The sequence below is a fragment of the Phycodurus eques genome, chromosome 17, assembly GCF_024500275.1.
Source record: "Phycodurus eques isolate BA_2022a chromosome 17, UOR_Pequ_1.1, whole genome shotgun sequence".
Classification (NCBI taxonomy): Eukaryota; Metazoa; Chordata; class Actinopteri; order Syngnathiformes; family Syngnathidae; genus Phycodurus; species Phycodurus eques.
In genome coordinates this window covers 6,102,488-6,127,374 of record NC_084541.1, presented here as the reverse complement: position 1 = coordinate 6,127,374, position 24,887 = coordinate 6,102,488, and the positions used below count along the sequence as shown (strand labels likewise).

General features: G+C 45.2%; 1 protein-coding gene across 3 annotated transcripts in view; it reads right to left on the bottom strand.

The window, feature by feature from the left end:
* The window catches only part of robo4 (roundabout, axon guidance receptor, homolog 4 (Drosophila)), a 63,066-nt gene that overhangs the window by 35,198 nt on the left and 2,981 nt on the right, over positions 1–24,887 (bottom strand). For 2 of the 3 annotated variants that reach the window (XM_061702512.1, XM_061702513.1), the window contains exons 2-3: positions 11,786–12,112; positions 3,432–3,589 (exon numbers count right to left, since the gene is read on the bottom strand). In XM_061702512.1, coding sequence (XP_061558496.1) covers positions 3,432–3,589; positions 11,786–12,112 — 485 coding nt within the window. The remainder of the gene's footprint in view (positions 1–3,431; positions 3,590–11,785; positions 12,113–24,887) is intronic. The other variant, XM_061702514.1, reaches the window with a different exon arrangement.

Below are 24,887 nucleotides of genomic sequence, written 5' to 3'. Positions count from 1 at the left end.
TTGGTGAGCGAGGTAAAGAAGAACCCAAAGATCAGTGTGGTTGAGCTCCAGAGATGGGAGAAAGTTCTAGAAAGTTAACTATCACTCCAGCCCTCCACCAGTCGGGGCTTTATGGCAGAGTGGCCCGACGGAAGCCTCTCCTCAGTGCAAGACACATGAAAGCCCGCATGGAGTTTGCTAAAAAAAAAAAAAAAAAACACCTGAAGGACTCCAAGATGGTGAGAAATAAGATTCTCTGGTCTGATGAGACCAAGATAGAAATTGTTGGCCTTAATTCTAAGTGGCATGTGTGGACAAAACCAGGCACTGCTCATCACCTGTCCAATACAGTCCCAACAGTGAAGTATGGTGGTGGCAGCATCATGCTGTGGGGGTGTTTTTCAGCTGCAGGGACAGATAAAAGATGAATGAGGCCAAGTACAGGGATATCCTGGACGAAAACCTTTTCCAGAGTGCTCAGAACCTCAGACTGGGTCGAAGGTTCACCTTCAAAAAAGACAATGACCCTAAGCAGACACCTAAAACACAGAAGGAGTGGCTTCAGAACAACTCCGTGACTGTTTTGAATAGGCCAGCCAGAGCCCTGACTTAAACCCAATTGAGCATCTCTGGAAAGACCTGAAAATGGCTGCCCACCAACGTTCACCATCCAACCTGACAGAACTGGAGAGGATCTGCAAGGAGGAATGGCAGATGATCCCCAAATGCAGGTGTGGAAAACTCTTTGTTGCATCATTCCCAAAAATACTCATGGCTGTATTAGCTCAAAAGGGTGCTTCTACTAAATACTGAGCAAAGGGTCTGAATACTTATGGCTGTGTGATATTTCAGTTTTTCTTTTTTAATAAATCTGCAAACATTTCAACAATTCTGTTTTTTTTCTGTTAAAATGGGGTGCTGCGTGTACATTAATAAGAAAAAATGAACTTAAATGATTTAAGCAAATGGCTGCAATATAAAAAAAAGTGAAAAATATAAGAAGAAGAAGAATCATCATTTATTGTCATGAACATGCATGCTTGCACACAAAATTTGTTCTCTGCATTTAACCCATCACAGTGAACACATACACATGTTAGTGGTACACACTGGAGCAGGGGGCAGCTGAAGCGCCCGGGGAGCATTTCGGGGTATCAGTGTCTTGCTCAAGGACACCACAGCCGTGAGTCCGGGGGATGTTGGCGGATGGTGCAGTCGGGGTCTTGAATCTAGGTCCCCCACCACTGTACGTACGTACGTACGTTTGTCCCTCTGTTCAAATAAGCGAGTTGCTTTTAAAATACTGTATTGCTTCCACGTCCCGATTTTGTACCAACCCGCTTCCAACTATGAATCTATCTCTAATATATTTTTTTAACAAAAAAAAAAAGTTGAAAGGGTTGTGCCTGAAGCCAACCCTTACTACTTTTTTTCTACTAAGTATAACTTTCAATAAAACAATACGATATGCTAGATTAAATTTCTCACAGAGCACCATCCAATTTTAATAAAAACTGGGAAAACCTTTCGTAGCTACTTCTCTGCTCCTCACACACTTTGTGAAGTAATATCAGAGCGGAAATTAGCTGATTTAGACGAAGGGGAAGGACATGCCAGTTCGCCAGGTTATCTCCCTCGGTAACAAGTCTATCATATTTATTTTACCAATTGTGGACACGCTAACTCTCGTAAGGTGGTTGCAAATGTTAGTTTCAAGACAGTACTATATTAATATAATAACCAGGGATACACAATAAGTATCGGAACGATAAGTAGACCCGATATTGGAAAGAATTACATCACACTGAGGGGTCAGATACAAAAAAAAATACTGGACTAATAACAAGAGTCGTATTATTTAGCGGCGCACTAGTCGTCACTCGCCAGCAGCCACTAGCCATGCAGCTGCTGTTGCATTGGAGCCTAACAGTCATGGATATTATGAATTATGAATTAAGTTATCGTATGATTGCCAGCACTTGCTGAAATGATGACCATCCAGTAAATTGGAGTTCGTAACTACGACGCTGGCGGCAAGACGCAGAGGCCTACAAAGCAGCAGGCTCGCTTAGCACCTCAAGCCGACAGAGGAGCAAGAGGGGCGGTTTGGCCGTATGCGGAAGCAAGGCTGTCGCAAGGGGCTAATAAGGTAAAAACAGCTAAACCCTGAAAACACGACTCAACCTATCTTCCTTTCCAACGTTTGCTCGCTGGACAATAAATTACTGCAGATAATCTATAAATGGAATTAACATCAAAACAAACAACGGCCCTGCCGTTTGCGCCCACTAATGACTCGCGTCACAACACTGGCTTCAGTCAGCACCAACATTCCCTACCCTTTGCTCAGCCACAAATTTACATTTCTTTAAATAAACAACCTGAATGATCACCCGTTCTGATGTTGTTTAAAATAATAAAAATGAATATTTTTACCTGTGTATTATTTTAATATGTTAGTATTGATTGCAGGTACATTTCTTGTCATATACATGTCATTGCATATCTCAATGTCATTGTACCGTAATTTCTCATGTATAATGCACAATTTTTTCACCCAAGAAATCTTCAAAAGTCAATCGCGCGCATAAGAAAATAGCAAAAGTGAGACAATTCTTTCACAATGAAATTAGATATATTACTCGATATATATTTTTAAAAAGACACAATTAGCCTGAACATTATGTGACCTGATAATTTTGCGTTCCGTTAAGGTTTATACTAAAGACACTACAATTTGTTCTGTCCTTAATAATGTGTTTAATATCATGCCTGTGGGCACCCTAGTGTTTAGTTTCGACAATGTGGCTCTATGGAGATAAATTTCCCCTCCCACATGGACATTGTCATGTGAGCTGTCTTGCAAAAAAGTAGTAAAAACTAGACATGACATGTTTTTGTACGCCATTCTCAATCCTTCTGCATGGTGTAGTATGTGCTTCCATGTCCTGCTCGTACTATTCAATGTGTTGCATTTCCCCCCTGTACTGCATAAATTTAAATTAAAACACATCGTATGCTTTGGATGCCGCAATATAGCGGGGACTAAGAACAGATGTGTTCCAATTGCAAATCTGTGAGTAGCCAGGGGTGCAAAGTCTGAACTGGAATGGAAATAAGTGACACTTTATATTTGTGTTTATTTTCGGTTTGTGAATCAGCGAGCTCCTTCTTGGTTGACAGACAGATGATCCAGACCTCTACCAAAATGTAACAGGTTCCTGCTTGGAGTGTAGAAATAATTGTTTTGCCTAATTATCTTTATTGTATCAGTCCTATTTCCTCTTTTAACATGTAAAAATCAAATGACAGCTGTGAAAAAAAAAGAATAATGGTGGTGTCAGATTTTTGGACATTACTGAATGACACAATGTACTGGAGTAAGACTGATCTCTTGAGTAACCAACATGTAAAAATTGGATATGACCCGAAGAAGGAGGCAAATATCTTACAGTGTAGTGGAAGTCAGTGTAGTTGATTGGCAGGCCATCTTTTCTCCACATAATGTTAGGTTCTGGGTATCCCAATGGGGGGGCACAGTTTAAAACAGCTACCTCCCCCTCTGCCACCTCGACGTCATTGGGCTCCACAGTGAACGTCTCCTGCAATGCTGCAAAATACAGGAAAAAGCTGAGAGTTCATAAAAAAATAGGACTTATGGAACATCAAAGAAAGGCAAAAACTAAATGTAATACATTGTAACGTGCATATTATATTGTACAGACTGTATACATGCACTGTATTTACAGGCAATAGGTAAACTATAAAAACATCTTTATACTTTCACTGCTATGTACAACAAATAATGTAGGAGGTTGCGCCCCCTAGAAGACTGGCAGATTCCTTTGTGTGGCGTGAACATCAGCATTTTTCTCTTGCAATTAGTTGTATTAGGATTTTTTTGTGCGTGTGTGTGTGTGTGTGTGTGTGTGTGTGTGTGTTTGCAGCATTTCTCGAATGGTTGTTTTGATATTTTTGTGGGGTTGTTTTTTGTGTTTGCAGTATTTTTTCTTTGCACTTGTTTTATGTGATTGCAGCATTTTTTTTATCTTGCAGCATTTTCTTTTGCTGTTTTTTTGTGATTGCAGAATGTTTATTTTGCAGCATTTCTCTTTTGCTGTTGTTTTCTGTGATTGTAGTATTTTTAAATTGCATAATTTTTCTTTTGCTGTTTTATGTGCTTATGTGTTTTTTGTTTGTGTCATTCCTGCATTTGCAACATATGGCTGTTTGGAGAGAAGTTGCCCCTATCGGCCACAGAACACTTCCTAAATCAACCGCATATAACAGGATAAAGGTTTCGGTCATTTTCAGCATTTGTGTGACACTAGCGTGTGGACACGCACATTTCTTGATCGGAAACTTCTTGATGTTGTTGTAAGCGTTAAGGGACCAAGAAACAAGGTATTATATTTATTATATAGTTTTTAATTAATCAGCTAATGAATCAGAATTTTTTTTCTGCCAAATATTGGAATCGGAATCAGCCTAAAAAATCCATATAGTTCGGGCCCTGACAACAAAGTGTGAGAAATGGGGAAAAAATACAAATACATCTACAACCCCAACTCCAATGAAGTTGGGACGTTGTGTTGAACATAAATAAAAACAGAATACAATGATTTGCAAATCATGTTCAACCTATATTTAATTGAATACACTACAAAGACAAGATATTTAATGTTCAAACTGAAAAACTTTATTGTTTTTAGCAAATAATCACTAACTTAGAATTTTATGGCTGCAACACGTTCCAAAAAAGCTGGGACAGGGTCATGTTTACCACTGTGTTACAGAATCAGAATCAGAATCATCTTTATTTGCCAAGTATGTCCAAAACACACAAGGAATTTGTCTCCGGTAGTTGGAGCCGCTCTAGTACAACAGACAGTCAATTTACAGAACACTTTGGAGACATAAAGACATTTGCAAAAAACAATTGTGCAAAAAGATGCAGAGTCCTCTTGCACTTAGAGCAGTTCGAATGACTAATATTGCAATAGTCCGGTGCAATGACCATTGTGCAAGGACCTTTGTCCTTTTTGAGGACGAAGTTGATGTTGGTCGCCCACTTCAGGTCCTGAGAGATTGTAATTCCCAGGAACTTGAAGGTCTCGACGGTTGACACAAGGCAGCTGGACAACTTGAGGGGCAGCTGTGACGAAGGATGCCTCCTGAAGTCCACGATCAGCTCTACAGTCTTGAGCGTGTTCAGCTCCAGGTTGTGTCGGCCGCACCACAGCTCCAACCGCTCTGCTTCCTGTCGATATGCAGACTCGTCACCATCCTTGATGAGGCCGATGACAGTGGTGTCATCTGCAAACTTCAGGAGCTTGACAGTCGGGTTCGCTGAGGTGCAGTCGTTCGTGTAGAGAGAGAAGCGCAGCGGAGAGAGGACACAACCTTGGGGCGCCCCAGTGCTGATGCTGCGTGTGGATGAGGTGGCCTCCCCCAGCCTGACCTGCTGTGTCCTGTCCGTCAGAAAGCTGTAAATCCACTGGCAGATGGCAGGTGAGACGCTGAGCTGGAGAAGCTTGGATGAAAGGAGTTCAGGGATGATGGTGTTGAACGCAGAGCTGAAGTCCACGAACAGGATCCTCGCGTAGGTCCCTGCACTGTTGAGGTGTTCTCGGATGAAGTGCAGTCCCATGTTGACTTCATCATCCGCAGACCTGTTCGCTTGGTAGGCAAACTGCAAGGGGTCCAGCAGGGGACCTGTGACACTCTTGAGGTGGTCCAGCACGAGACGTTCAAAAGACTTCATGACCACAGATGTCAAAGCGACAGGCCTGTAGTCATTCAGACCCGAGATTGCAGGTTTCTTGGGGACTGGAATGATGGTGGAGCGTTTGAAACAGGATGGAACTTCGCACAGTTCCAGAGATCTATTGAAGATCTGAGTGAAGACTGGAGCGAGCTGGTCCGCGCAGACTTTGAGGCAGGATGGGGACACATGGTCCGGGCCTGCCGCTTTGTTAATCTTTTGTTGTTTGAAGATGCATCTCACATCCTGTTCATGGATGGTTAACGCAGAAGTCAGAGAGAGGTGTGATTGTGGTCACGGGTGCGGCCGGGTGGGTGGGTGGTGTGAAACTGTCCTTTTCAAATCTGCAGTAGAAGGTATTCAAGTCGTTGGCTAGTGTGCTATTGTTCTCAGCTTGGGGGGATCGTCGCTTGTAATTAGTCAGCGATTGGAATGCATGCCAGACTGATTTAGAGTCGTTTGCGCTAAACTGTTTTTCCAACTTTGCTGCAACATCACCTTTTCTTTTAACAACATTCAATAAACGTTTGAGATCTGAGGACACAAATTATTGAAGCTTTGTGGGTGGAATTCTTTCTCATTCTGGGTTGATGTACAGCTTCAGCTGTTCAACAGTCCGGGGTCTCCATTATCGTATTTTATGCTTCATAATGCGCCACACATTTTCAATGGGAGACAGGTCTGGACTGCAGGCAGGCCAGTCTACTCTTTTACTACGAAGCCACGCTGTTTTAACACGTGCAGAATGTCGTTTGGCATTGTCTTGCTGAAATAAGCAGGGGCGTCCATGAAAAAGACGTTGCTTGGATGGCAGCATATGTTTCTCCAAAACCTGTATGTACCTTTCAGCATTAATGGTGCCTTCACAGATGTGTAAATTACTCATGCCATTGGTACTAACACAGCCCCATACCACCACAGAAGCTGGCTTTTGAACTTTGCGTCCATAACAGTCCGGGTGGTTCTTTTCCTCTTTGGCCCGGAGGACACGACGTCCACAATTTCCAAAAACAATTTGAAATGTGGACTCGTCAAACCACAGAACACTTTTCCACTTTGAAAATTAAAAAAATATTATTTTCTCTGACTCGTGGATTAAAGGTGGAGGCCAAAATAAAAAAGCAAAGAAATGAGCCACATTAAATTTTAATCTTAAATTTGTACATCAACCTGTACTTTTCTGTGTGAAGAAAATGTGGTGGACGAATGGTTAGAGAGTCTGCGTCACAGTCCCACAATCCCTGGCCCCGTCTGTGTGGAGTTTGCATTTTCTCCACGTGCCTGCGTGGGTTTTCTCCGGGCACTCCGGTTTCCTACCACATCCCAAAAACATGCGCGGTAGGTTAATTGAAGTCTCTAAATTGCCCGTAGGTGTGAATGTGAGTGCGAATGGTTGTTTGTTTGTATGTGCCCTGCGATTGGCTGGCAACCAGTTCAGGGTGTACCCTGCCTCCTGCCCAATGACAGCTGGGATAGGCTCCAGCACTCCCACGACCCTTGTGAGGATAAGCGGCTCGGAAAATGGATGGATAATTTACATAGTCACTCCCACCACACTTCAGTTGAACAGCCGGGTTCACGACCCTTGTCTGCATGCTTCTTCTCCTGTCCTTGTCCTGTCCTATCTTGTCCTGTCCTTCCCTCACAGGGTGTAGCACTACTGCCCCAAACAACACTCATATCTAATGTTTCATTGTTCTAGATATGTAATGATTTACTTTTCTCATCTTGTTTACAATTAGTGCTTCGTTTTTTGTCTTCGTCTCTCACTCCCCATGAGAGACTTTGTTCTGTTCGACTCTGATTCTCAATAAATATCAATTATAGTAGCAACAATAAGAACAAAAAACAGCAGCATGCAACGTTTATGAGAATGAGCCAACAAGGTCTTTATATTCATGATGAAGATCACCAATCACATCCCACTCTTATTTTAGTGATAGTTGTGTGTCAACTTCATGATGAGACAAAGAAAAAGTGAACAATGCTAAGTTGGGCCATGTCTGAAAGTCACATTGCTGCAAACGATATTTCACTTTGTTGTAGAGGAATTGTTCAAAATCTCGGACAATTATTGTTATCATCACACATAATGCTCCAATGCTGTGGTTTAATGTTTTATAATAACAAGCCAGCAAACCCGGTAACTGACCAGACATATTTTTTAAATAGATGTTTGTCCTGTGATGACTTGATCTTTACCTCAACCCGTTGTGGCTTTGTCACTCTGCGCTATTTGAATAACTGTTGTTGATCAATATGACCACACTATTTACTTCTTTGTCTCCATTGTTTTCTCAGATCCACTGCAGAGCTGGAATTGTTACCACATATCTCACAAATTCAGTGTACCATGGTGGGCAAAAGGTACAGTACAACCCATGCTGCTTCTGCAACTGTCAATTTCTCTCTATTCTTGTCCCTTACGAATAAATCAATAAAATTAAAATGGAATTACAGGTTGTCTGTCACCAGGGGCCTGCCGCAGATTACAGCAGCTAGAGCCTGTTGATCTACTCAGGAGTTGCACACTCAACTCAGCAGAGGATGAGAAGAGTTTTACTTCAATCTTATGGTTGACTCAAATAATAAAATAAAAATATTTATCATGTATTTACAAACATCCATGCTTCATGACATTACTGAGGAAATAATTGTTTTTAAATTTCTCAATAACGTAACGTCTAATTGTAGTAATTTTGATTTCTTGTACGTTTGTCAAAATCTGTAAAAAAAAAAAAGTTGTTTTTATCTAAATGTAAGATTCTTTCTGAAGGACACTGCCCGATCAAGATTAGAGTGACACGAGCCAATGCTGGAATAGCGGACAAACCTCTCAGACTGACGTAATTGAACCATGTGCATATCTTGTAAATAAAATGTGTTTTAATACTTTTATGAGTTTTATATTTATTCTTTTAAATCTACAATCCATGAACAAGCATTATATAGGGCACTGATGTTTGTGAACTGGAAGGAGATATGAAACGTAACACTGTGATTTCTGTGTGGCAATTGTGAAGAAGAAACCATTCATTTTCAGTTCTTTATTCATAACCGTTGAACCATTTCAAAATGGTAGAGGTAAATGTGCAGGCAGTCCTGGAAGTAAATTTAAAAAATAAGGTGCAAATGGATCTCCAAATCTTTATAAAGTAATATGAGATGCACACTTCTACTGGAGCAATGCTTTGAAAATATGAAATGTGATTTTCTGGGTCATAAAGTTCATCAGCTGTCGGGATGTCATTCCATGTTCGTCTGGCTCGGCGTAAAACTCCCTTGTCCAAGATGGTGTCCAGGAGGTTTGTCATGTGTCTGCAGTTATGGCAGACACCGGTCCGTCTATCAGTGGCTGAAGAGTCAAAGGAGCTTCCCCAGCTGTCTCATGGCGAACATCAAAACATGGGACTGGGGTCATTTCACACAAATTTCTTTATCACAATATGTGATTACTCTACACTCAGCCTGTCTGTGCATTATGGTGATTAGATTTTGTGTTTTTGAAATTTGCTTCCCATTTTTACAAATATTGAATCTACTCTTTCTGATGTACACAGATAAAAGCCATTTAAACAATTATTTTTAAAAATCCTTCATACTCATCTCAACAATATTAATTAGTATGACATGACATGAATTAGTTTTCACCTGTGATTTACAGTTTCTAAAAATATGTTTGTGTGTAAATGCATGAGTATTAATCATGTGGCTATTATACAGTACATAGCGTACTTCCCATAGATTTACACGGCCAAGGGTTGTAGTTGGCCGGCGTCACCAATAGCCGTGCTCTGTCTCTTGGGAACTCTGAAAAACAAAGGATATAAATTCACAAGGCATTGCCTCTGTACTACAATGTGGAGTATTGTTATTTCTAGCCTTTATCAAAGCTACTTGTTGCTGAATGTGGCTAATAATTAACAAAATGTAATGTTCATGCTAAGAACTTTCTAACTATAATAGCACGAGATACAGTAGTTTGCCATTTATATGCAATATGACATCTGTTTATTTTTACTTACCAGTGAACAAGACGTGATGAAAATGGCAAAGTTGCTTCTACAAGATGACCACGGTAACAGCTGGTAACTTGGACGTAGATTAGGGGAGGGGGGTGGTTGGTTAGCGAAATGAGGCTACATTCAAATGTTGCTCGCAGTTTCAACACTACACACTGCACCTTTAATCGAAAAAATCGATCGAAAAAAAAGGCAATGTAACCACATTTAGGAAAACAGGACATGGGCTGGTGGGTCCTATTGCTGCAAAAGTGGAGGCTATTTTGGATTATCACATACCCCGATCAAGAAAATATTTGCACAAGCTTCTTGGGATGTGCAGGTATAAAAGTGGTTTCTGTCATAATTTCCACAATGTGGTGTCTCCACTCACAAGTCTCTGGAGTTCAAGTTTTGTGTGGTCGTCAGATTGTTGGGCTGCTTTTGAAGCCACAAAATTGCTACTCTCGCTGCACCCTTATGTGACTCTTTAAAATAAAAGTGGATGCAAGTACATCTGCCGCAGGGGTCACCAATCTTTTTTAAATAGGGAGCTAAGTCTTGGATTGTGATTAATACGAAGTGGTACCAGTTTAATACACGCTTCTGAAATAATTTCCTTGTTACCTTTAATTACATGTTATCATTAATGAGCCTAAAACTTGGTGCCTAAAACCAAGCCCAGTAACACCTGGCTCCAGTCAAATCCATCAACAATGGCCACGCTTTCAGAGAAATAAACATCTTCCTGAGCAGGCTTAAATTAAATGTGAAGTGATCCTTAACAGGACCTTTCCTTCAAGGTACATATATAAGCGTAAAAGAAAAGTCCACAAACACCCTGCTCTGCAACCTTAGTTAGTTTGTTAGTGCTTTCAATGCCATGAGGCCGCAATTGCGGTTTCAGTAATCTGTAGTTTTTTTATGGGAGCAGGTGATTGGCCCACTGCCCAACCCCAGCACTGGTATTCCTAGGCGGTCTCCCATCCAAGTACTAACCAGGACCGACCCTGTTCAGCTTCCGAGATCAGACGAGACCGGGTAGCATGTGGGGATCGGGTCGGCGGCTGCAAGCTTTCTGGCCCGAAATTTAGCGCATCCACCAGCATCGGCCCTGGTATACTCTTCAACAGAATATTATGCCCCTTTTAGATCTAGGTCATCCCAAACACCACGTGGACATCCAGTACGACACAACCATGAGAATCATAACCAGGATAATTCTCAACACAATCCTTTGGATCCTCGTCTTATCGATTTGCTCCTCTACACATCCGGTGAACAGGATCTACCCAAAAGATGCTCCAAGGTATTGAAGCTTCCACCATCTACTACTCCAATATGATATTCTCAACCCAGCCATTACTTGACTCCCATCTATTTGGAAGCCCATGCTTGGCCAGCCTTCAAGGATGGGGCAGTAGCCCCAGCTGACTGTGAGCTTGTGCAGAGGAGCAGACAACGGAACACATAATTGAGGCGTGACCTTTCCAAAGACTGAGAGGAGGATTAGCCGCCCTCCATTCAGCAGACCAGGAGGTAACAGCTTGGCTTAAGGACTTCACATTCACTAAAACAAAAAAATTATAATATATGATATTCATCTAGGGTGGAATGGTGAACATTCTGAGGACCCGGGTTCAAATCTGCTCTCCCCTGTGTGGAGTTTGCATGTTCTCCCCGTGCCCCGTTTTCTCTCGGTATTCCAGTTTCCTCCCGCAATCCAAAAACATGCATGGTAGGTTAATTGAAGACTCCAAATTGTCCATAGGTGTGAATGTGAGTGTGAATTGTTGTTTGTCTATACTGTACGTGTCCTGCGATTGGCTGGGGACCAGTTCAGGGTGTACCCCGCCTCTCGCCCAAAGTCAGCTGAGATAGTTACCAGCACACCCGCGACCCTGGTGACGTTAAGCTGTTCAGAAAATGGATGGATGGATAATAATAGGTAGCCGTTGTTTGTATGAATAGCAGATTTTTTAAAGTTTTAAAGGCAATTTCAACTGATCAATTATTCAGTAGAACTCAGTTAAAGTCTTACCTGCAATGTGCAAGGATGCATTATGGCTGAAGGCTGTTCCTGCACTGTTCCTGGCCACGCATGTGTAGATACCTTCATGCGACTGGCCACGTCCACTCCCACCCACACTCAGGAAGAAGAGCCTATCATCTGACAAAACCATGGGCTGCAGTTGGCCATTTCCCTTTGTAACCTCCAGCGGCTGGCCGTTGTGCAGCCACTCAATGGTAGGCTTTGGGTTGCCATCCCCCCGACAGGAGAATGTGGCAGGTTTTCCCAATTTCACCACCACATCAGAGGGTTGGTGTACAATGCGGGGTGGCACATCTCTAGCACAAACTCTGGCACCTGTAAAAACATTTCAAATTGTTTTTGATGAAGTACGAACATGTCTGTCCTTTGTTAACAATATATTTATGATTATGTCCTTTGGCAATTGTTGAGAACATATGGAGCCAAAACACTGCCATTAAATTTTGGCATTGAAAATAATGTGGGCATGTATTGAGACCAAAAAAAAAGTATTGCTAATGAAACACAGTTCCATTGAAAAATAAGGTACAGTATAGTCACAAGCCACCGGGCAGAGCACAATTACATACATGCAGCGAAGTCTCTCCGTAACCTCCACTAAAAACCCGGGCTAACCTTAGCTCCTCTCCAACATACAATCTTACAACAGTCAAGATGTACCAATTCAACATACATCCAGACAATTACTACTTTCCCATAATCCAGGTCTTTGGCCGCTTGTATCCGGGATTTTGTTCTTTCGGTCACGACCCACAGCTTGTGACCATAGGTGAGGGTAGGAACATAGATCGACCGGTAAATTGAGAGATTCGCCTTTCGGTTTAGCTCCTTCTTCACCACAACGGACCGATACAAAGTCCTGCAGACACAACACCGATCAACCAGTCTATCTCCCATTCCATTCTTCCCTCACTCTTGAACAAGACCCCAAGATATCTAAACTCCTCCACTTGGGGCAGGATCTCATCCCCGACCCGGAGAGGGCACTCCATCCTTTTAAGACTGAGGACCAGGGTCTCAGATTTGGAGGTGCTAATTCTCATCCTACCCACTTCAAACTCTGCTGCGAACCGCTCCAGTGAGAGTTGGAGATCACAGCGAGATGAAGCCAACAGATCTGCAAAAAGCAGAGATGCAATACTGAGGTTACCAAACCGGACCCCCTCTACTCCTCGGCTGCGCCGAGAAATTCTGTCCATAAAAGTTATGAACAGAATCGGTGACAGAGGGGAGCCTTGGCGGAGTCCAACCCTTACTGGAAACGAGTCCGAATTACTGCCGGCAATGCAGAACAAACTCTGACACTGGTCGTACAGGGACAGCCCGTATCAGGGGGATCGGCACCCCATACTCCCGAAGCACCCCCCGCAGGACTCCCCGAGGGACACGGTCGAATGAACTTCTCCAAGTCCACAAAACACATGTAGACTGGTTCGGCGAACTCCCATGCACCCTCGAGGACCCTGCCGAGGGTGTAGAGCCGGTCCACTGTTCCACGTCCAGGACGAAAACCACACTGCTCCTCCTGAATCTGAGATTGGACTTCCCGACAGACCCTCCTCTCCAGCACATGTACATTGAGGAACATTGTCCTTAAACTGTTCGACTATTTTCTCGCGCACTTGTTCACTAAGAGGTGAACCTCGCCCCATCTTTGCTTGTGAATGACGCTCCTTTCAGGGACGCTCCTTTTATACCCAATCATGGCACCCACCTATTCCCAATTAGCCTGTTCACCTGTGGGATGTTCACAAGAGGTGTTTGATGAGCATTCCTCAACTTTCTCAGTCTTTTTTGCCACCTGTCCCAGCTTTTTTGGAACGTGTTGCAGCCATAAAATTCTAAGTTAATGATTATTTCCTAAAAACAATCAAGTTTATCAGTGTGAACATTAAATAACACAGCGTCCCAACTTCATTGGAATTGGGGTTATATAAACACACACACACACGTACACATTTTTTTTACATTTGGTGCAGTCTGCATTTGTATTGTATTTTTTGCAATCGAACTATAATTTGTAAACAAAGCCACACGTGTGTTGATCGTTGCTCCCACTGGACAGAAATGACGAGGGCAGGAAAAAGTACCGACCCGGAAATGTGTGTTGCATTTCTGTTGTGCAAATTTGCGGTCTTATTCAATTTGGAGGTTCAAGAGTTTATTATGAGGTCCTATACAAGGGTAGGAACCTTCTATAAGGAACTGTGCAGCAGGGTTTGGGGGACCAATAATCAAGGATGGAGTACCTTAAAATGCACCGTCTGTCGTTTCTCTGTTAAAAGGAACTCCGATTGTAATGACATGTCCGATTTATATGATCGCTTTCAATTTAAGGAACATAATAAGATAAAACATTGAAAATAAAATAAAATAATATAAATAAACAAAATAACAAATAAAAGCGAAAGTGTGTGTATTTTAAAGGAGTATAGCTGACTTTATTTGAACATACCCCGCTGGTTACATTTTCGTCACAAGCTTCGCTTTTTCATCCACAGGCAGATTACACAATACATTATGATTAAAGTTAAGTATTGATGTAAAACACAATATTTGATGCTGTATATACTACTGATCGCGAGGGGTGGCATGGCATGTAACAGGAGCCAGCTTGGCTGCATGGTTGTAAGAAATTTCACTCTCTTATCCTTAAAAGAGAATACTGGCCACTGTGTTAGTGGCCCAGGGCTTTTTACCTCAATGGTCACTGCGCTCCACATCCATTATATTACAGTGTAGCATGGGATCGAGCCCCGGTGTGGTCGACGTCTGAGAAATGTCACTGTAATTATGTAACCCAGAAAATAACGCATAGACAAAACCAGACGGGTTACGGTCGCTTAAAACCCGGAAATGTATTTTTAGCATGAGTGTAAGCTTGTGTGCATTTAGATTGGCTGGAAGCTGCAGACTGATCGGCCATTCATGAAAATAGTTGATAAACCACACACACTGCACGACAGCTCAGGGATATGGCCGTGTCGCTTGGTGTGCAGCAGCCTTTTTTTTTTTTTTTTTTTTCTTTTTTTTTACTTATTTGCTATGGATGACTGTTTACAATAGTGTGTAGATTAAAATATTTAATTTAATTTGGTGCCAAAGACATATCAATAAATTTTCACAAATCCATCTTTTTGCCTAAGACGTATTAATAAGTTTTCTGTGTTTTTATTTATTTATTTTTTTAAATTGGAATAGAGAGTTTGGCGCAGCTCCACAATATGTATCAAAGGCTTGGAAAGGATATTAGTCTGACAAAATCGACAGTAGATGGAGGAACGGAACATGGTCCACTCGGACTCAACGTCCCCCGATTCCCCTTAAGACGTGGTGGAGGTTCTGCCAGAGGTGGGAGTTGAAACTCCTTCTCACAGGGGATTCTGCCAGATGTTCCCAGCAGATCCTCACAATACGTATCGGCCTGCCAGGTCAGACTGGCATCTTCCCGACCATCGGAGCCAACTCACCACCAGGTGGTGATCAGTTGACAGTTCCGCCCCTATCTTCACCCGAGTGGCCAAGACATGTAGCCGCAAGTCCAATGACATGACCATAAAGTCGATCATCGAACTACGACCTAAGGTGTCCTGATGCCAAGTGCATGTGTGGACACCCTTATGCTTGAACATGGTGTTCATTATGGACAATCCGTGGTGAGCACATAAGTCACAGAACAGAACAGCACTCAGGTTCTGATCGGGGGGCCCCGTTCCTCCCAATCACGCCCCTCCAGGTCTCACCGTCATTGCCCACGTGAGCATTGAAGTCCCCCAGCAGAACAGTGGAGTCCCCATCGGGAGCGCTCTCCAGCACCGCCTCCGAGGACTCCAAAAAGGGTGGGTACCCTGAACTGCTGTTTGGTGCATAGGCACAAACAAGTCAGGACCCATCCCCCCACCCGAAGGCGGAGGGAGGCTCCCCTCTCGTCCACGGGGGTGAACCCCAATGTACAGGCACCAAACTGGTGGGCAGTAAGTATACCCACAACTGCTCGGCCCCTCTGGAAGAGAGCACTGTTCCCTCCAAGCTGCGCGCGTGCGCAATTTCACACTGCTGGTGTGGTGTCCACGCACAGACATTCTGCGTTGCGCACAAAAAATAAAAATCCAACCTGAATTGAAAGTATAACATACAACTATTCAGTTTGTGCTATTTTGCAATGTGATTCAATGAGTGAGGGGGGACTGGCTGCTACATCCAGTGGCACAATTCACATACGTCCTTATGCGCCCACTGCCACCGGTGTTTTAGGCAGCAAAGCTGGTCAACGTAGAGCAAAGACGAGCTAGACACGCTGCTTATTTTTTACCTTCGATAATAATGGCAAAACGAACGGGCAGTGACATATCCTCAAACCAAGCCAAAGTAAACAAAGCCACACGTGTGTTGATCGTTGCTCCCACTGGACAGAAATGACGAGGGCAGGACAAAGTACCGACCTGGAAATGTGAGTTGCATTTCTGTTGTGCAAATTTGCGGTCTTATTCAATTTGGAGCTTATGTGTGTATTATAGTGTATTATTATAGAGTGTATTATGATGTCCTATACAAGGGTCGGAACCTTCTATAAGGAACTGTGTAGCAGAGTTTAGGGGACCGATAATCAAGGATGGACTAACTAAAAATGCATCGTCTGTCGTTTTTGTGTTAAAAGGAACTCCGACTGTAATGACATGTCCGATTTATATGATCGCTTTCAATTTAAGTAACATAATAAGATAAAACATTGAAAATAAAATAAAATAATATAACTAAACAAAATAACAAATAAAAGCGAGACTGACTTTATTTGAACATACCCCGCTGGTTACATTTTCGTCACAAGCTTCGCTTTTTCATCCACAGGCAGATTACACAATGTATTATGATTAAAGTTAAGTATTGATGTAAAACACAATATTTGATGCTGTATATACTACTGATCGCGAGGGGCGGCATGGCATGTAACAGGAGCCAGCTCGGCTGCATGGTTGTAAGAACGTTCGCTCTCTAATCCTTAAAAGAGAATGCTGGTCACTGTGTTAGCGGCCCAAGGCTTTTGCCTCAATGGTTACTGCGCTCCACATCCATTATATTACAGTGCAGCATGGGATCGAGCCCCGGTGTGGTCGACGTCTTAGAAACTTCACTGTAATTATGTAACCCAGAAAACAACGCATAGGCAAAACCAGACGGGTTACGCTCGCTTAAAACCCGGAAATGTATTTTTAGCATGAGTGAAAGCAAACCACGCACACTGCACGACAGCTCAGGGATATGGCCGTGTCGCTCGGTGTGCAGCACTTTTACTTATTTGCTATGCATGACTGTTTACAATAGTGTGTAGATTTAAATATTTCACTAATTTGGTGCCAAAGACGTATTAATACACTTTCACAAATCCATCCATCTTTGTCCAAATCCATCCATCTTTGTGCCAAAGACGTACTAATACGTTTTCTGTGTTTTGTTTTGTTTTTTTAATTGGAATAGAGAGTTTGGCGCAGCTCCATAATATGTATCAAAGGCTTGGAAAGGATATTAGACTGACAAAAATCGACAGTAGATGGGAGCAGTGGCTTTGACCAGAGCTTTGTCAGCACGATCAGAGGAAGGTTGAGGGAGAGGTGCGGTGATCGACAAGTTAGAGCGAAAATACATGGATAAATAGAGACAGCTTAATTGAAAACAGTTTTGCTAATGCCAAAAAAGGATGACAATGTCATCCTTTTCCCCCAAAAAAGAAAGGGATAACGCTACGACAACCAACGGCGTGTAACGCTGGTCGCGTCGATCGTTCGAAGAACCGTGTGAGATTGCAACCATATCACGGTCCACTTCCCCAGAAAAAGTTTACTAAAGTGAGGGAACAGACTATCAATTCATTTTATTTTTCTCATACCTTGGCACCAGGGGGGCTCCGTACAATGAGCCTGCTCCAGATGCATCCTTATTTGGGAGCAGCAGCGCGTCCTCCCCTGAGCCATCAGAAAGTCACGGAAGAAGTAAGAACTTGCTAACTTCAAAGCTAACGTCCATAGCCTGAACGATTACTCCCTTTTACCATTTTTATCATGCAACATGCATGAAAAAGCACAACAGTTTGTCCTACGATACTACATGTTCACAAATCATGCATCCTGGAGAAAGAAAAGTGGATCATCGATAGCTAGATGAATTGGATAGATTTTTTTTTATTGTCGTTGTTTTATTTATAGACAGCAGTGGACAAAAATATAATTTTCAGACAATGTGATGTGTGTCATGTAGATTTCTTATTAGCCTTTCCTCATCATCGCACTGTAGCAACAACGTGCGTATTTTGTGGTAATTGTACATATTTCTTTTAATTGCAGTTGGTGCAACCAGCAGCATACGCAACTCAACACCTGTGGTAAAGTATTTTTCTCCACTTCACACTGCAGCTATAATATCCATCCATCCATTTTCCGTACAGCTTTATCCTCACCAGGGTCGCAGGCGTGCTGGAGCCTATCCCAGCCATCTTCAGGCGAGAGGCAGGGTACACCCTGAAATGGTCGGCAGCCAATCGCAGGGCACATATAAACAAGCAACCATTCGTGCATACATTCACACCTTAGGGCAATTTAGAGTCTTCAATCAACCTACCATGCATGTTTTTGTGATGTGCGAGGAAACTGGAGTGCCCCGGAGAAAACCCACGCAGGCACAGGGAGAACATGCAAACTCCACACAGGGGGGGGCCGGGATTTGAACCCCGGTCCTCAGAACTGTGAGGCAGATGTGCTAACCAGTCAGTCACCGTGCCACCGCAGCAATAATGTGTTTCATTTGCGTGCACACACACAGCTGTAGATATTTCAAAGTTCATGCATCATCAATTTGAAAACGCATGTGTTATACGTCAAAATAAACTGCACACACCCACACATGCAGGCGCACACACACACGCACGCATACACGCACACACACACACAGCCGTAAATATTCCAAAGTTCTTGCATCATCAATTTGAAAATCCATGTGTATACTTGTAAATAAACTGTTATTTTGCAACCAAAATACCTCTTTCTGTTACATTGCTATATAGTAGGAAAGCATTGTTTAGATAAAAAAAATAGCATTAAAATAAAAGTTATGCTTGAAATGCATTGTTTCACAAAAAGCTCTTTTTCTCTGTTTTTTTTTTCTTCTTCTTGGAAACAGGTATTTTCAAGAAACTTATCCATGTTTAACTGCTTTATACTAAAGAACGGTAAAAGGTAGAAATGTACAGTACTTATTTTTCCTAATGAAAGAAGAGGGTTAAATCTTTCTTTTGGTAGATTCCATGTTTCTGTAGCTTTTCTGTAGGCCTTCAAAAAATGAGTAAAAATTTACAAAAATGGCTGGCACGCGGCTTTCCCAATTTCTGAAAAACGGCTGGCTTTAAATTAGTAAACTAACATAAGCGAGGGCAGCAATGGACAGCGGCAAACGGCAACTTTCAACCGTCTTCAATCCCAGAATGCATTGTGCACGCAAAAACATGGCGGCCACCGTGTATCAAATTAAGCTGTAGACGGAAATGTTTTTTTATAACTTAAAAGAATCATTTATAAATATGTAACACTGAATTTCAAAAGTAGAGGTCAGTGGTATTTAGACACATTTGTCATTATAGTCGGGGTTTCCTTTAAGCCTCTAGTTAATATAACAGGCAGCATCACTAACATAACAAAGAGGAGCTCATTCAACGCAAGTTTCGTGACTTTCTATAACTCATTCTGGAACGGCGTCTGCAAGTGTGTGCCGCAGACCGAAGGAGCACATATCGCTCTGAACCACAACGTGCAACGATAGCGTTGCTAAGCAGAGAATGGCAGATCAGGAATGACGTACAACATGAACTATCGGTATAAGCTATGGGATACTGACTTGTTGAGTCGGATCAGGACCAGTTCGTATTCACACCACAAACGAACTACACCGAGTCCGTTTGGAAGTAGACCGAGACCACCTAAAATATTAGGTTTGGAGCAGTTGTTTGGTGCGCAACAGAATTGGCTTGTGTGTTGTCACACCTGCACTAAAGGTATGGAGCAAGGGGGAAACAAACTCTGGTTCGTTTAAAGCGAACCAAATGTGGCAGGTGTGACTACACCAGAGAGGAATCGTGATGGAGACGTAAATGATTCTCATTAGATTTAAAAAGTTGAATAAGAATGTATTAGTCAAATATTGTTGGCAGGAAAACAAGTGGAGCTTTGAAGTGCAATGCCAGGTGGGACAGCAAATGCGCCCCGAGGGAAGCCATACTCGGTGTTCGCTGATTGGTCCACCTAACTTATTAGGGTGGCCAATCAGCGTACACCATAAACTCTCTACACTCACGATTGGCTGTCCTCAGTGAGGGTGCCTCCCACCCTCCGCCGCCGTTCGTAATATAGACACCATTGCCGTTCAAGGTAAGCTTCCTTTGATTAATTTCTTCACTTTACATATTTTTTATTGGGTCCATCCAATGACTTATTTGCATCGTCGAATGAATTTGTTTGTGTCCACACACGTTGCTTCCGAGTCATTAGTGGAACAGTTCAACAGGTGTCTGTGAAAATTCGAACTGAATGATGATATAATAGTATTCAGCCTATTACATCGTTTTTGTTGGGTTAAAATGACTTTTTTGTGGCGAATTAATTTGTTTGTGTCCACACACATTGTTCCCGAGTCATGAGTACAGCAACAGTTCAACAGGTGTCTGTGAAAAATTCTAACTGAATGATGATATAATAGTATTGAGCCTATTACGTCGTTGTTATTGGGTCGCATTAATTGTTTGTGGTCACTGATGGTGCAGTGGTACACTCGCCTGACTTTGGTGCTGGCAGCGTGGGTTCAGTTCCCACTCAGTGACGGTGTGAATGTGAGTGTGAATGGTTGTCCGTGTCTATATGTGCCCTGCGACTGACTGGCGACCAGTTCAGGGTGTATTCCGCCTTTCGCCCGAAGTCAGCTGGGATAGGCTCCAGCGTCCCGCAACCCTAACCAGCATAAGCGGTGTTGAAAATGGATGGATGGATAATTGTTTGTGTTGACACACGTGGCTTTCCAGTCAGTCAGAAATTTGTTAATGGTAGATAGAAATTGTAATATGATTTTATTTTCAGCACGATGGATTTCCATCCTCAATTCCGCTACCTGGCTTTCCCGAAACAGCTGACTCTGGAGTCTTCCAAAGAAGCCCCCAAGATAGCCCGAGCCTCTAGGTACACTGTAGGATGAGCGTGATGATGATGATGATGACGATGCCACCCCCAATAAATGTACATTGCGATCACGTGTGACATTATTTGATTATAATGACAAATTGTTCATGGTCGTAGGTCTGCAGCCACGGTCACGACCTGCAAAATGGCGGATCAGGTGACGGCGGACGCCAAGGCTCGTGTGGTCCAGGGTGGAGGAGAACCCGGGTGCTGGCAGCTGGTGCTCAGCGAGTGTGAGCTCCAGTTTGGTCAGTACCGGACCTTCAAGTGGCTGCTGAGCAATGACGTGGGCTACGCCTGCTCCATCCTGGCCTCTCACCAGAAGGAGCGGGACGGCGGAGACACGTCACAGTAGGGAGGTTAGGTTAAATGAAATGATCCTATCCTAGATATGTGGCACAGATGAGAAAGACCCAGGTGTTCCAGGGCTCGCGGCTGCACTCCTTCCAACAGTACATCCTGTGCCGAGACAGACAGGCCAAGTACAACGCAGGTAAACGTGCTCATCATAGAGACCATCATCATTATTAAAAATGATTGTTGACACAGGCGTTTCTTTACAGAAGAGGGTGGGCCGTCTGACCAGCAGCTAATGGAAGCCGTCGCAGAAGTCGAGTCTCAGCGTGAGTGAATTTAATGTCTCTACTGCGTAGTCTGAGTGAGAATGAAATTAGACTGACAGCAATGTCTCGACTCGACAGTGTCTGAGGAACCGTCAGCAGCCGCCTCAACCTCCGCCGCGTCCACCTCTGGCGTAGGTGCACTTGCCAGAGGGCAGACAGCTGCACAGAGTCGACCCCCGACACAAAGGTAGGCATTGCAACGGGGGCAGGCGCACGGGGGCCTGTGTGGGCGCCCCGCACTTATTACCAGAGTGTCGTCATCGTCCGTCTGTCGCAGGTGCTGCCGAAGGGCTGGCGCCAAACTTTGCCGGAGACCGAGCACGAATGGCTGGCCAAAGCGCTCTACGTCAAAGGCTCCTGTGGGAAAATGGTCCTGACGTCGGAGCTCCAGCTATGGTGGGACCCCCCCAAAACGCCACGTTATTACACCCAGCCCCACACCTCCTCCAAGGCCTTCTTCCACCACCGCTTTTTCCTCTGGGCGCCGTACAAGATGTGGGGGTTGAAGCTGGCCTGCCCCCACTGCCGGCACCGGCTGACCTCCAAGATTGGTACTTCATGGGCACCGATTACCTGGAGTGCATCGGCTGCCGCCGGAAGTACTCGGCCTGGGAAGAAGCCATCATCCAGCAGATGAGCATGTACCAACAGCTGAAGTTCCCGGCCGTCCTCACGTACAAGAAAGAAAGGAACCGAGTGAGCGGTCGTCGTCGGCTCAGCCTCGCACATCGCTGCATCACTTTGCTTCCCGCTAGGTTGGCCTGCGACTTGAAGGTGGTGCACATGCTGAAGGACCGCTCGTTGGGCAACTCCGTCACCAGCCTGCGACGGAAAATCCAGGAGGGGGACACCTTGGAGTGGCTGAGGCACAGTTTGGAGTACCTCTCCGTGCTGGAGCAGCTGGGTGTTCCCACCGGCGTTCTCGGGTGAATGCGCCCTGTGCCCCGCACAGTCTGGTTTCTGGCCGCCTTCGTGAGGGCGGTGATTCCACACCTTCCCGAGAACAAGGCCCGCATCATGTCGGTCTTCGGGAGCGTGCCGACACTGCCGTCGCCGCACCAGAGGGGCCGAGGAGATGGAGCGGCTCATCCAGGAGGTGCTGGACCACTTCTGGGAGGCCAAGGATACCATGGGCATGGCTCTCCTCGACCAGGCCAGGACTCGGCACATCTGGGAAACGCAGCGCCAGCACATGGCCTGCATCCAGGACCCGCCCGGCGTCCCCATATACACCAAGGTGGGGGAGATGACGAGAGGTGGCATCAAGCTTCCGATTTTTAAGTGCGCGCGAGGCTCCACTTCCCTGGAGTGCTTCCACCTCCACCAGTGCCGCTTCATTCCAGGTGAGGAGCGCGAGCGTTTTGTGGCGGGGGTCGTTGGCAGGCAGGCAAGCGTAACTCTCCTTCTGTCCTCTTTGGCAGGCACCGTGGCCAACGCCCTCCACTTCCAGGTCTACCAGCTGGAGGGCTTGACCCGGTGGAACGAGGACCGAGCCAGGGCAGCCGTGGTGGGGGGCCTGTCGATGACCATGACACGCTGCTACAACTCCCGCCTGCTCAGCGCTTTCCAAAAGCTGACGCAGAAGCTGCTGAAACGCACGGTGGTGGAAAACTACACCCCGTCGGGGGAGTACGCCGGTAAGTGGTAGGGGCGTGCCAGGCCAACCCCCTCCCTCTCTCTCCCACCGGCGTGACACGTTCTGACTTGAAATTTCTCGCATTCAGGGGAGCTCATCGGCTTGGACTACCTGTATGCCCAGACCGGCGCCGCGCTCCATCCGGACCCCGGTCGTGACAAGAACGGGGAGGATGAGGACCCGACTGCTTGGATGGACAAAGGTGGCGTAGGAAGAGGAGGAGGAGGAGCAGGAGGAGGACGACGGGGCGGTCGACGTGGAAGATCCGGACGAAGGAGACCCGGAGTTCATGGCCTTGTCTGAGTTCATGATGGAGTGCCAGGACAGGGACAGGGACAGGACGGCTGCGCCCCCACCACCTCCAGACGCCCACGTAGAGGATGTAGGCCTCTCCGTCCATTTGTCTTTTTTGCTGAATTGCCAGTTTGACCAAAAGCCGCCCGTTTGACGCAGGACGGACGCACAGGCAACCAGCACGTCTGCCGCCTGGCGTCGGCGCTGGTGGAGCTGCGTCTGTGTCCCTTTGTCACTCAGTCGCAGGTGGCCAACATCAGGGATCTGTGGCTGAAGCTGGACTCCAGGGACAAGGCCCCCCTTGCCCTTCCCACGCGGCACAAGGACAGGTTGTCGCTGTCCCTGTCCAAGGGCCGCTTCAAGACCTCGGCCAGAAATTGCCACTCGACGGGCCTGGACAGTGCCAAATGGTACGTGCGGTTTGTCCTGCAAGGTATGTGAGAGGTTTCCAGGCTGGCAACTCACGTGGCAGCGTTTTCTGCGGATAGTCTCGCCTTCGGAAAGGGCACGGAGGTGGCGCACTTCCCGAGTGTGAGCAGGTTGATGGAGGCCATTTTCATCGAGCTGTGCCACATCCACGCTCAGGGGCACAGCCTGGCCGGAATCCGGATGAGCCGATGGGGGCTAGTGATGCGTGACTTCGGGCGCATCGAACAGATCTGCAGGTTTGCACAGCTGCTGGCCGCCGCTCCCATCCAGCTGGTGGAGGTCAATCACTGGACCCTTTCACATTGGTGAGACTCGCTCACTTGCACGCATCCGGGCCTGTATATTTTGTGCATTTTTATTTTGCCCTTTAATTATTTATTTTAATAGGTACAACCGGAGAAGCAAGGCCAGGGGCCTGTGCGTTGTGCTTCCGACGCCCACCGCAGACCAGGTCGCAGCAGAGGCACTCCCACCGTCCAAGCCTTTACTGGAGAAGGCGGTGCAGCCCAGTAAAGGCCTGGAATACCACCACCCGAACGACACCTCTGGTCTGGCAGTCACTCACAGAGGGCCTGTCCTGCCAGAGCTTTTTGCAGCGCATGTGTTCGCTTCATCCTCCTCCTCCTCCGTCGCCGCTGCTGCTGCATCCGCTTCGCCCTACTCCGCCACTGTCTCCGCTTAGTCCTCCTCCGCTACTGCTGCTGCTGCTGTGTCCGCTTCGTCCTCCTCCGCTGCTGCTGTGTCCGCTTCGTCCTCCTCCGCTGCTGCTCGCATACGGGAGCATCAGATACGGCCGCATATGGGCTTTGCCACTCCAAGTGTCAGCATCCCCCCCCTCCGGCAGCAGTGGTGGTCCCAAAAGGAGAAATGCAACTCAACATAAATGCAAGCTCTGT